At 39.4% G+C, this 13861-nt stretch overlaps 1 protein-coding gene across 10 annotated transcripts in view; it reads right to left on the reverse strand.

The window, feature by feature from the left end:
- Positions 1–61: 61 nt before the first annotated feature.
- The window catches only part of CAST (calpastatin), a 49532-nt gene continuing 35732 nt past the window's right edge, over positions 62–13861 (reverse strand). For 6 of the 10 annotated variants that reach the window (XM_031507329.3, XM_085567315.1, XM_085567313.1 and 3 more), the window contains 16 exons: positions 12921–13004; positions 12201–12248; positions 10180–10275; positions 9788–9883; positions 9313–9414; positions 8236–8319; positions 7703–7750; positions 7447–7542; positions 6812–6910; positions 5972–6073; positions 4859–4951; positions 4389–4442; positions 3868–3957; positions 2928–3007; positions 1757–1823; positions 1197–1274 (listed from right to left, as the gene is read on the reverse strand). In XM_031507329.3, the coding sequence (XP_031363189.3) occupies positions 1766–1823; positions 2928–3007; positions 3868–3957; positions 4389–4442; positions 4859–4951; positions 5972–6073; positions 6812–6910; positions 7447–7542; positions 7703–7750; positions 8236–8319; positions 9313–9414; positions 9788–9883; positions 10180–10275; positions 12201–12248; positions 12921–13004 (1230 nt within the window). In that variant the 3' untranslated portion in view covers positions 1197–1274; positions 1757–1765. Of the gene's footprint in view, positions 1275–1756; positions 1824–2927; positions 3008–3867; positions 3958–4388; positions 4443–4858; positions 4952–5971; positions 6074–6811; positions 6911–7446; positions 7543–7702; positions 7751–8235; positions 8320–9312; positions 9415–9787; positions 9884–10179; positions 10276–12200; positions 12249–12920; positions 13005–13861 lie in introns of all 10 variants that reach the window. The other 4 variants (XM_085567314.1, XM_085567316.1, XM_085567312.1 and 1 more) reach the window with 2 other exon arrangements.

Below are 13861 nucleotides of genomic sequence, written 5' to 3' on the forward strand. Positions count from 1 at the left end.
TTTCTAGGCTTTCTTCTGCCTGACACCAGAAGTGCTAAATGAAAAGCCAGGAAGGGCACGGTGCATCCTTAAAAACTTTATTGGAGTGGCACGGTGCAGACTGCAAGTACAGTCACGAGTCTAAGTATCCCCAACTTCAGTCCCTGCGCCATCCCTGCCCGCAGACCCTGGGCTTTGCTGCTAGCAGCCACCTCTGCCAGCCCACAGCAGAGCTGGACGCGTGTCAGGAGGTGCAGAAGGACATCCTGACACCCACGGCAGTGGCAGCAGCCCAGGGCTGCGGCAGCCGACCCGCGAGAGGCGCCTGGCCGTGCCTGACCTCGCAGGGAACAGAGAAACGGGGCTTTGCTCCTGCAGCAACACCTTCAGCCCCATCTCTGAGGTCCCTGCTGGAGTGCCAGGAACAGGAGGACTAGAAACAGTGCAAAATAAGGTAAAAAGGAGCCCGGCCCTGGACCTGAGCTTTGATCTTGCTGAGGCTTGTTTCCCTCCTTTCCTTCCCCACCCTTTCGGTTGGTAGCTGTTACATTTTTAATTTGTCCAGTCCAGGAGACTCCTGAAATTATGAGATAACAGTACAGATAAAATTGGAAACAATGGTAATAATAATAATTAAAACAAAAGTTCTGCCCTAGTGTGTTGTAACTACTGCTAAAGGCAGCATCCCAAATACCAGCTTGATGTCCAGACGTGCTGGAAGAAGCGGCTCATCCCCATTTTCTCACTCTTTAGCCACCCCTCAGCTGGCCTGCAGCTTCCCACCAGGAACTGGCCTGAGCAGAAGGCTGCAAAGCCCAGCTAAGGGTAACTAAAGCTCACTATATTCCAGAATACTTAATGCATCCACTGCAACATTAAAAAATGCTAGCACATATGAACTCTTCAGAGATTTACAGGCACTATGTGAAGATTATGTGCAAAAGTCTGCATATAGATTTTTCTTTTTTTTTTTTCTTTTTTTTTTTTTTTTTTTTTGCATAGCTCTTCATTGATGCAATATATTTCCTGCAAATAGAAAGCATTCTTTCCCCCTGAATGCTGAAGGAAATTACAAAAATGTCAGACTATGTGAGTCTTAATGAAGTGAATTGCTGGGGGAAAGAAACAAACCTGAGATTACTACTGGGAAAAAAGAAAAGATGAGAAAATGTCCAGCAAGTATCAGTGTACAAAAACCACCCAGAATAACTATAAGCTTTTGGCATCAGCTTTTGTTCTTCAAGAATAATAATCCACCCACAGGAACAAGACATTTTACATGATGCAGCAGGATCCTGGGACAGGGGGAGAAAACAAGACAAAAAAATAATATCAGAGTGCTTATCTTCCATTAATTGGAAATAAAACTCACAACATAAATCTGGGAAGAATTATGGGAACTAAGCCTCCACATGGGTCCAGAGCAGAGGTAATGATACAAGGTCAGTATCCTGAAGATCACAACTCCCTGCTGAGATGTGCTTGATCCTCATTACTCTGTGAAAATGTCTTAGGGAAGTAGCACTTCACACCTTGGAAAGCTTGGAATTCCACCAGCCTAAAGGAGTTTAGCTAGTTCTGTACAAGCTGAATGGATAAAGGTTTCCTGCCTGGGAACCCTGAAGTGCAAAGTCATCCCAAGCATTTTGATTTAGCAGCAGTTTTAACCATGTCCTGTTTGGTTCAAGGACTGCTAGCAAAACTCGTCTTTAATTCACAAGCATGAAATTGTCTTTGTGGTAGCCCAGGGAACAGGGAAGAAAAAAAAAAATCTCACCTGGTAAGGTTAACGTTTAGCTTGTTTTCTGCTTCTCAGATTTGCTGCTGGAGGACTGTCCCTTTGCCTAAAGAGGGGATGAGACAATGATAAACTGAACCAAGCTAAAACCTGAAATCAGGCAGTGACAAAACACTCATCAGAATCACAGTTAAGACATAAATACAGTCTGCACCTGAAATACAGATAGTTTAGCAAGAGTATTTGTGACTCCTGCTGTGTACAAATATTTTCACCTTTTCACCATCAACTGCTTGCTTTCAGGCAGAGTGGGTTATGTCTGACCTCATCATTCCCTGTTCCTAAACACCCTTTTACCCACAGCAGTGATCAGGCCACAGCTCAGAACATCCTCCTGAAGAGGAGATAAAGACACCCCTCAGTTTTACACAGAGAACTGCAAGTCAGTTCTGTGGTCTCACAAAAAGTACCTGTGGTGATTTGATAATAACAGCAAGCAGAAATCCCATCACTGACATGTGAAATGTAAAATTCCCAGAGTAGATGTAATCATCTGATTCGCACATATCCTCTGTGAGGAAAACATGATGGAACAAGCTTCACCCTGACCTGAATCAATTTTCTCTAATTCTGGATTAAAAAAAAAGCTAAGCAACCCTTCTTACCTTCCCCTTCTTCCCACTTTTTCTGAATACAGAAACAGCTGCCTGCCTTTTCACACCATGTTCATTCATACTTTTTTATGAAAGTATGTAGGTCTTCATTAATTTTAAAGAATTAATTTATGATAATAACTTGGGAATCTGGCTGTGGTTGTAGGAGCACTTTTTAATCACTTTTCGGATGCTGTTACTCAAAACTGTCAAGAAATGAGAGAAGTGGTGGGGATCCTGCCTGAGGCAGCTATAGGGAGGCAAAGTAGAACTCTTAGATCTACAAATCTGGGAAGAACCTGAGGAGCATGCACCCCTCCCCCTTCAGAGAACAACACTCTGAAAGATACATATTTTTTTTTTTTTTGCCCCTGTTTATTTTCCAGTTTCTCTTGAAATAGAAAGGGGACCTTTTCCTATGTTCATATTTACAAAAATGGATCAAATTCAACATATTAATGTAAAACTCCCTCCAAATTAACAACCCTGGAATATAAGTCCAGAATCCAGCTGCCCCTCTTGTATGACTGCCCATACCATAATAAAAGTGTTTGTACCGTTTTAGGGTCTCTGGGCTTTCCTTTATCCTTTGAGCTTGGCTTAGTGGTCGTAGATTCCTTTCCACTTTTGTCCTACACTCCAAAGAAAAAAAAAAATTACAGTTACAAGGAGAATAGAGCACTGGTGGCTCCTGCTTTGGTATCTGCCAAAACACAGTATTTTGAATAGGTCTGGCAGCAACACAGGCCATCCTGACAGGAGACTACATCAGAAAAAAACCTGGTACAGATGGGCAGATTTTGTATTTACCACCAAGCAATATGGCTGCAACAGCAGATTTAGCCCTGGATTTCAAGAGCAGATGAAGCAGCACTTGAAATACCAGTTGTCCTGTCTTCAGCTGCCTGAGGGTTTTGTGCTGAGGGAAGCCCCTGGTGGGCACTGCAGTGGCCAGAAGAGCTGGCTGTTTGGAGACAGCTCTTTCCTCCAGGAATACAGCTGATTTGAACCTCAAGTTTCAAAGTGGCTGCTCATTTTCTCAATTGCAGGACCTTTCCAGTCCATTCCTTCTCCCTTCTTCTTGTCAACTCTACTGTTTTCCCCTAGCATACCTGAAAGTCTTTGCTGCTCCCTGCTTTTTTCTCCACAAAACCCTCTTGAACTGTGTCTCAGCTCCAGCCAACAACCACTGCTACACAGTGCCTCCTATCAGTGAGCAGAGGTTTCTTTGCCTCTCTGCAGTTTTTGAACACTTAAAAACTGTTACCACATTTCTCTGCTCAACTTACTTCTCCAAGCCTGTCTGCAAGGCTCTAATTACCACAAACCTTCCTTCTTCCAAATATCGACTACACAGCAAAATACATCCAACTTCCACTGCAGAAGTGAGACAATCCCTGCATCTGGACAGGCTTCCTATAAATCTAAAATGAGTGACTGGAAAGTGAGGATTGAGAAACTCTTTATTCTGCAAGTTATTAGCAGAAAATGTCCTACCTTTGAGTGCTGGGGTGTAGCAGGAGCCTTTGCACAAGTATCAAAGTCACCTGATAAGGCATCAATAGCTGCACTGTCATCCATAGGTTTCTGCAATAATTTTAATTTTGAAGTCACAAAATGTGCAACCTAACTTCCCACAGTCAAATTAGTGGTTCAGGAACTTATGTCTGCTTTGATTATTCCTTTTCTTAAAGAAAAACACACCTGAACTCCACACATATGTCAGAGACATCTATTTGAGGATCCCAAGATGCATGATTTCCTGAACAATCATAATGCAGGTTGTACATAAAAACTGCATTTATTGTGAAGAGTTACACCTCACAGAAGTTTTAAATTCCACTACTGTTCCTATTACCACCTTCATTTATGAGTATTTGCAATTAATCACCCCTTAATCCTACAGAGATGCAACTTTGAAACAAAATCAGAGCCCACAGTATGAAAAAAAAAAACCACCACAGAATAAATATCACAAATATAAAAAAACTCTCAATAAACCCCATCATAAAGGTTACCTTCTTTCCTTTGTGCTTCACATCATCCTTTGCTGTTGGCTTTGCTGGTTTACTCTTGTAAAGAAAAAAAGCAGATCCTCATTCATTTTGAACCAGACAGATAAGTTTAAAAATACAAGTACTTACATATGGCACTACTGGGTGTTCCCAGATTGCCAATTAACCTGCACTGTTCTGAATAGATTTCTTTAGTAGTTCAAAGTGATTTATTTGTTCAGACTACCCAGTTGAAAAAGAAAAAAAAGTTAACAAAACAAGAACAAAACTTTTTTTTCCCCTTTGTTTTTTTCATTTATAAGCATGCGAGGATAGAGCTACTCTCACTGAAGAATATTTCCATGTTTTACCCTAATATATAAATACAGAACAGACACTCACTTATTCCACTTGTAATTCCAAAGAGGACAGACTGGCTCAGATAGACTCAATTTCCACTGCTGCAAATAAAAACTATGGAAGTTTTTCCTTACCTGCTCACTTGACTCCAGAAGTTTTCGATAGTCAGGTGGGATTGTTTCATCTCTCTCTCCAAGCTTGTCTCTGTGTTCAGATTTAGCCTTTTCCTGAAAGTATTTAATTTTAAAAAATCTTTATTTCCCATGTTAGAATTATTAGCAATCAACAAGTCAGAGGGCATATCAGATTCAGGACAGATATCCTTTTTCACTTTAAAATTTTAAAACTACTGAGAAAACCCCTATATATTAATTTCACTTTGAGTTGTGTTTCATGCCTGAAAGTTTTAAAAATTACATTTATTTTTCAACTTATGCTGCTCTCATTTTTGGCAGCATACCAGGTAGATGCCACACAGAACACCACAAGGAGGTTTCAAAGCAGACTGCTGAAGAACATTTTTGTCTTTCTTAATGCAGACATTTTTGAAATCTCTTTTTTCTTTTTCCTTCAGTTAAGGTTCCAGCCTAAACTTATTGATAGGCAGCATATGGTGATTTTGCTTTTCCCCAGTAATGAACTTTACCTTAGCTATTTCAAATTAAAATTTATTTACTACTATTATGCAGAAATTTATTTTCTTGTTAGCAGAAGGGCCTTTATAGGATTTTATGAAAGACTAAATGAAGACAAAACCAGCAGAAACAAGGAAGTTTAAAAATATGCCTGATTAAGTGAACTTGTGGTTATAAAAGTCAAACCTTGACAAAAAGAGGGCCAGAAAATAAATTCTAGAAACTGAGGCCCAAGAAGACACCTGGAAAATGATGAGAATAATGGCAATGAAAGGCACTGAACTAAAATTATTTCAAATCTCCCTTTACATTTCAACACTTGCCCTCAAGTGGCTAAAGTACATTGACCAAATCATTTTTCACAGAACACATAAGTAATCTGGCTGACTGAAAAGTGGTTGATATACCTGTAAGTAAGAACATGGATTTTTTTTTCTCCAATAACCTTACTCTTACAACATCTGAAATCCCAATGCCATATACTCCTGTGAGCGTATGGCAGCCATTGCAGGTTCTGGGGGATTTGGAGGGGGTTTTCTTGTTGGTTTGGTTTATTCCCTCCCAGCCCTCCTTCTCCCCAAATAGCTCAAGTTTCAGAATGTCTTTTGTTACCTTCACTTCATCCACAAGCGGTTTGTTCTCATCAGGGTCAGGTTCCCTCTGTCCCAGGGAATCAGACAGGAGATCCAAGGCTTCATCCATCTCTTTTCCTCCCTAACAAAGCAGAAACACATTTGTGAAAGCACATCTGCTGCATGTGATGTAATTCATCAATCTACTGTAAGTACTGGCTAATGAACTGTAGAACTTGAGTGAACAAAGAGCACTCCTGTCATACTTGCAGTGTAGCACAATAGCTGGAGAAAAATACAGAATATTTCTGACCTGCAGAAAACACAATTTCAATAAGGGCTTATGGAATTTTCTTGAATAGTTTTATTTTTTTTTTATAAATAAGCCAAGCTGCTTTAATGAGAACAGATCTATGAAATAATTGGCTATTGTTTGGCAATCAATGTTTGGCAATTACCATGGATTTTGCAATTTTATACAGAACCTGGATAGAAAAAGAGCCCTTAAAGCCAACACAGCCAGGAGGAGCTTTATATTCCCCTTCCAAGCCAGGCTGGCAGCACAGGGCAAGATCCCTCAGCATGGATCAAAATGCTTGAGCAACATTACAATAAACACCAGGAAGGAAAGCTCCCCTGGTATTCAAAGGTGGTACTGCCTGTGGAACTCAGTTGAAAATTGAGTGTCCACTCATTCTTTTCTTCTCAATTTTTTTTCCCTAGGGGAACATTTTCCTTCTCTGCAATTGCCATTTTTAGCAATAAATTATTAAATTCTGCAGGAGTCCACACTGGTCACACTGCCTGGATCATGTTGCTGCCTCTTCTCACTACTCAGCCCCTTGTTTTGGGGTAAGAACCTACAGGAGAGGTTTCTTACAGTAGTAGAAGGTGCAGGGGCTGCTGAGTGCACTGAGGAAACCGTAGCAGCAGAGATCACATCCGAGGAACTTGCAGGCTTGGCACTATCCTTGGATTTCTGGAAGAACAAGGCACACAGGGGACCCTGAGAAAAACACCCATCAGACCAAAAAACACATCCAAAACACAGCACCCACAGAGCTGATTTCTAGGATTTGCTTTTCCTGAGGAGCTTTTTTTATTTCAGATTGAAACACGCCCCCACACACACTCTGTGCAGCTGCTCCTCATCTCAAGTTTGTTCTTCCATCTCAACCACTGGTTTAAACCTCACCATAGCTGAAGTTTAAACAGGTTTAACATTACTCCAAAATATTTCACCAAGACATCTAATGTTCCCAAAAAACACTTTTTAAATCCTCAGCTACAAAGCAGTATTTATGCAAGTAACTAGTAAAAAGATAGGTCACATAACTACTTTTTTCTTTGTCTGTTTTTTAAAGTCCTGTACTTCTATTAACTTACTGCAAGAAGTATTTTAAATTTTTAGTTATTGCATTTCATTTCAGGAACTTTATATAAAGAAAACATTTAAAATGTCATGATTATTCAAACAACCTGTAAATAAAGATAGATTTCAAAAATCTAACATACCTTTAGTACAGCGGATGTAGATAATGGTGCAGGTGGTGATGGAGAAGAGGAAAATCCTTCTGTCAAACCCTCTAAAAGATCATTTTCACTCATAGGCTGCAATCAGAAAGAAAAAGAAGAACTGTGTAAGTCTCTTTATCTCTTAAAAAGTAAGCAAGTAACATAGCCCATTTTTAAACTGAACACTGGGTTACCTGCTGACATTTGGTAAGTAAGTCATGAATGAAACAGTTATTTGAAATCATCACTTTTTTACCTGTGACTTTTCTTCTGGTTTTGGTAGGAGTGGTTTTCCATCTTTATCCTATAAAGAAAAACATCCCTTGCATTAACCCTGAAACAGCCATGCAATTCAAGCACTCTGGGAGCATTCTCTGAGCAACAGAAAGTGTTACAGGGGACATGGACCTAACCAGCAGCTTCTGTAGCATCTATTCCTGCTACTCAAAATGCCACTTAAAACATCCAGGTCCTTGGGGTTTTCTTAACAGCTTTAACCAATCACAATTTATTTTTTTCTAAAATACCAGAATCTACTGAAAGACCCCCATGGACTAATCTCAGAATTATTAATCTGCAGGTACCTGCATCTAAACCACATCTATGCCCATGCAAGCATCCAATGATAGATGACAGCTATTTGTGGGAACTACAAACCAGAATTTCTATATATTACAAAAATGGCTGAACCAAAACATCAGTGCTTCAAAATTAAATGGGAGTCTCAGTTTCACCTATATGTTCTGAGGAATGAAAGGGAAGTAAGACTAAGTATATTAAATAAATTACTTTGGCTTCTGTTAATCTGTACTCTGGAGGAATTGTTTCTTCTTCTTCACCCAGTTTTTTGTATTGTTCATTTTTGGTTTTCTCCTGTGAAGGAAAAATAGGAATCACAGTAAGAAAAACAACTACCCATGGAAATTCACATGAGCAAGCTTCCAGTCTTCAGTCCTCTGATTCAAATTGGTCTTTCTCATTCAATCAGCCACCACTTACAAATCTCAGGAAAGTTAAAAGAAAACATTTTCTCTTGAGAAAGCCTTCATTCCCCTGCCTGTTTTTTCCTCTGTGTATTAGAAGTATATTTCAGTGAAGCTGGCAGAGCTAAGTGAATAGAAAAGGGTGGACCAAAATCAAAAGTACCTCTGAGTCTTAATTCTTGATATTTTTGCAAATGGACTCAACAGCTGCCTGGGCTGCATGCAGAGGAATGCTGAAAAGAGAAATCAGCAGCCCACTTCAAAAATTATTATCCCCATACAAGTTATGCTGGCAAAATGCCAACTAAGAGAAGGGACTAAAGCCAACTTTAGAACTCCTGCTTGGCAGAATTCCAGCCACTAGAAGGGCTGGCTTCTGACTCCGCCGAATTCCATCTGGATGAGGATGGCACACAGGGGCATTCAGACTGCCTATGAACAGCATTCTCTTCTATAGGATTTCAGTGGCTTGCTTATGGTTCCCTATTTAAATATATAAAGCCCAAAAGTTTTTTGCAAAATTCCAAATTTAAACCCCCTGTCATAAAGTTGGTTCCTTCAGAAAAAGTACCATACTGTATGCTATCCCTGATGTGCATCTTAATTCTGCTTCAGTTCAGCAGGACACACCAAAACACAGTTTTCAGAAAACTAAGGGAACTACTGCACTGCAATAGTCAGAATTATTAGGAAAGTGCATTCATTGTGTTGAAATCCTGCTGGTACTTCCTAAGCAGAACAGAACTGGTTTCAACAGTACATTTTGTTTGTAAAAAAAAGTGAAAACATAATGTCTACTTTGCTTGTGATCTGAGGAAATGGAGTAATGCTGAAGGTAATTACATAAGCAGTCTATTTTTTGAGGTCTGTTTCTTTTCTCTACCTTAATTTTGTCCACAGCAGGCTTTTTCTCATCTGGATCAGCCTTCCTCTTTCCTAGGCTACTGGACAAGGCTTCCAGTGCTTCATCTGACACAGGACCAACCTGCATGGGTGTTGATAAAGGAAAAAACAATTTTTAGTTTGACGAACCCTGGTTTTGTCTTTTCCTGCAGTCCCCATTAGGTTCACAAACAGTATCTCCTTTAGGGCAGGAAGAGCACAGAACACCACAGAATTATCAGTTTGGCTTCCTCTCTGAGGAAGGTCACTGACCATTCAGTCTGTGCTTGACTCAGATTTTTTTTTTTTTTCTTTTTGTTTTTTTTCTTCTGTGAACCACTCAGCCTTTGTGGGTTACCACTGTGGAGGAAGAATATGCAATACTGAAATGAGCATCCTGCCAACATGCTCCATCAGTCCATAAATGAAACATTGAGTTTTGCTTCAGCTCCAGCCGAAAAAGCTCCACTACTTACTGAAGGCACAGGAGCTCCAGACTGCACAGTGCAAGCTGTGGCACGGAGTACCACTTTATCCTCAGTGGCTTTTGCAGACACAGAACCTGATGGCTTCTGAAACAGAAAAATTTACACTGTATTTTAGTGAATATGCTTAGAAAACAATAAAATGTGCCTGTTAAATAGCTTACTTTTTCCTAAATACAGTACTAAATGAGAAAGAAAAATCTAAATTTAAAGGCAGAAGATGCTCAATGAAGAGCTGAGTTCCAATACTGTGTATTCCACTAAAGACAATGGGAATGGTAAAACAGGAAGAGAAGAAAATGGGTTTTTTTGAAAGAACACTAGCACTACCAAGTTTTAGCAAAATTGTCAAGTGTCAGCTTCTCCAGTGAACCACGACTTACTTTGCTGGGCTTTGGTGCTTTGGGTTGTACTGCAGGCTGTGCAAGGCAGGCAAAGTCCTTTGAAAATTCATCAACAAGATCAGACTCACTCAAAGGCTGAAAAAAAAAAGCAAAAAACATGTGGCACAGGTGACTCGCTGCCTCTTTTTAATTTACTTTTTCAAGAACTGTATTTCAGCTACTCATAAAGCAGGAAACCATCTGTAGTTTACACTGAAATAACCTTTCACAATTATGTGCAACAAAACAGAATTAATTTTTGCTGTTAAGAAAAACATGCTTCAGAATAAGTTTCTGTGTTATCATAAGTTCATAAAAGGTAGAGAACTGTACATATAATATAAAACATAATACAGAGAACCAGGTACAGATATGTTCAAGACAGGGCTATTGAAAAGGAAAAATACAACCTCTTAATTAGGAAAAAAATGCTAATATTTACTAGCAGAACTAGAGCTCCCTGAAAGTTCCCTTAGCCTGTCCTCTGACCACTAACACTCAGTGGTTTTCACTGTGTGCGTTTTGGTGACCAAAAATGTAGTTTTAGTTTCCTGCTGTTTGTGATATATTACAATCTCCTGACACTATGTAAACTAGGCCTCTGCAATCCATGTATCCCTATCTATACACATAGATAGTTCCTGGGATCCTCCAAATTACTGTTCAAAGCTGAATGTTTAAAACTTTGCTAGTAGTGACGGCCATTCACCTGCTGCATGCAACTTAACAGCTAAGGGACAGATTCATAACGCATAGAATTACATTTCTGAAAGAGAAATCCCTCCCTCACTGCCTTTCCCTAATTCTTTATCAAGTGTCTCAACACATAAGGCTCCACTTTTCATAATGCCTGAAACCCTCCTTCAGACACTAAATAAGAAAGGCATTTAGGTAGCAAATTTTATTCACTAAGAGTAATGCCACTGCTTAAGGCTAAAGAGTGGAGGCCCAAACACTAGCTGAAATCCTGAAGGAAGGACTTTGCCTTCACCAGAAATCATGGGAGAAGAGCAAGTGGCTGATGGTTCCCAGCTATTAACACAGTTTTTCCATTTTGTGGATTTTGGTTTCACTGATCTCAATATTAGGGGTGATGGGCCTAGCTCCCCCCAGAGCAGAACTGTTCCCTTTTTGTCCTCATGACAGGCCTGGCAGGAGTTCCCTTCTGTGCAGCTCTCAAACATCCACCACTCACGACAAACACATGTCTGAGACCTGAAATAGAAATTTTTAGAGACCAGAAGTCTTTTTTTTCCAGCACTTTGCACTCCCTCCATCCACACTTTAGCCCTGAAGTTCAGATTTCTGCCCACAAGGCACTCAAACTGGTCCTGAACTTCACACTCATTTCAGGAGAGCAGAGATTTCCTGTGCTTTTCCAAATTCTGGCAGCAGCACTCCTCAGCTCACAGGGTTTCCAAAGTGGAGCCCTCAGTTTCTTCAGTGCACAGTTCCTTTGCTTTCTTCCTGTGCCTTTAAAATTAGTATTTACAACTATCTCTTTCAGTATTTTAATCCTCTCTTACACTTTCTAGGCCATGATGGATACTATTTGCAAAGTCCAGGTTTGTTCTCTGTGATGAGTAAAATGTCCACAGCAGCTTTTTTCCTTATTCCCAGTCAAATCCCTTTATATTTGATCACTAGCAAGAGGAAACTGTCAATAAAAGAAAGGATTTTCCTGCTTCACCTCTCTCTATCCTTAATAGCTCCAACAGACCTCTAGAATACTTTTTACTAAATCCCTACATTGCCTTTTTTTGAGTAAGTAATAATTTTTGTAGCTCTCTCCTGTCTTGAACTCCTAAACCTTTTCCTTATATGAGCTCTTCATTCACAGAGAAGTGAATTTCAATAAAACCAACTTCCACCTGACGCTTCTGACCAGCAGGTTTTGTGCAAGGAAGTAAAACACAGAAGCAGACCAAGAGACTTACATTGTGGCACAGAGAGAAGTGATGACAGAGAGGGAGAAAACAGGGTATCTAGCCACACTCCTACAATATTGTCAGTTTTCTAACCTTTGGTTTTTCTTCAGGCTTCGGCAATATTGGTTTTCCATCTTTATCCTAGAAGGAAATTAGGTATTATTTACATTTTCTGTTGTTACAAGAAGTGCCATACTCCATAATCACCAGTGAAATAAGGCAAAATAAATTACTCAAGAATTACTCAGCGACAGGAATTCCCCTAAATGGGAATAATTACATGGCCAGATATTTAGATCAAAAAGGCAAATGGGATGTCAGCACATTACAAGAGACCAGAAAGTGTTCTGGTGTTGTTTTGGTTAACTTTGAATAAATCTCCATCACTTTGGGTGACAATTAAAAAAAAAAAAAAAAAAAAAAAAAAGTGCAATTTTCCCACCATTTTACATCAGTGTTTCAAGGTTACATTACAAAGTGATGCCAAAGAGCACTCCTGCAAGGGATGGATTTTACAAGGCTGAAATGTAATGTCAGAAACATGAAACATCACTCTTGGAGAAAGAAGGGGTGACTTTTCCATTTGAGATGACTCACCCATCTCATGGGTGAGATGAGATCTTTACCTACAGTGCTTGGAAAAAACAGTGATACAAAGGAAGAGGAGGAAATAAGAGGTACAGGAATCACCAAGGAGAAAACCATTTATTAAATACTAGTTTAGTTTGTTTACCCCATGTTCTTTCTCTCTCTGTAATTAAAGAATCAGGCACGTGCCCTGCCTACAAAGCAATAGAGATATGAAAAACTTACCAACTCTGGCATTAACCTGTACTCTGGAGGTATTGTATCATCACGTTCTCCAGCCTTTTGCTCCTTTTTCTCTTTGGCTTTTGCCTTGAAAAGAAACAATTAAATTATTCTAAGAAGCAAGATACTAAAATCCCTCAATTTATTCCTGTCAAATGTCTGTCGTAATATTATAATGCTTTAAGATTCAATAACATATGTGAATACAGCTAAATTATTTTAAATCCTAAAAAACCCTAGAGAGTATGCAGAACTCTGTGGCAGGCACTTTTAGAAATTTTTGTGTGTACAAAATCATCAGGCTTTCTTGCACTTCAGCACTCTGATTATAGAATCCATAATTCTGTGTCTTTTTCCATCACTGGCACCAAAACAAAGTTTTTAATTCTCTAGGCCTCCTTACTGAAGAAATGCATCTGCTAAGTTATCTGAAGGCCCAGACTGGCTAAATCTGCAACACAAGAAATTCTTTTTTAGTCAAAATTGATCTCAATAACAGAAGATTTTTTTACTATTTCCCCATTGTTTGCTTGCTCTGAGCTACAAGTTAAGACAGGAAAAAAACGGCTCTATATATTGCAATAGACAGTGTTTGCAAAACTAAACCAAAAAGTTAAAGCTTAACATGCAAACACAGGGTAACTGTTTAAATTCTGTCTGTTGGGGAAAAACACAACTCTCAAAAGACAGTGAAAGGCAAGACTCAAACTAGAAAGATAATGGAGTTTGATGGAAAAAGGAGCACCCACAAAATGAAAGCTTGCTATATATTGTATAGAGTGCTGGGGAAAACAAACACAGAACAGAGCTGTATCTACCCATGAATGTATGTATGTTTATATGTATGTTTGCTTGTATAAGCGAACAAATTACATGCTCATAATTTTCCAGACCACCTTACTATGTTCTACTCTACCTGTATCCACCTGGGATTCTGAATGTTT

The sequence above is a fragment of the Lonchura striata genome, chromosome Z (assembly GCF_050655825.1).
Source record: "Lonchura striata isolate lonStrDom1 chromosome Z, ASM5065582v1, whole genome shotgun sequence".
In the NCBI taxonomy this organism is placed as follows: Eukaryota; Metazoa; Chordata; class Aves; order Passeriformes; family Estrildidae; genus Lonchura; species Lonchura striata.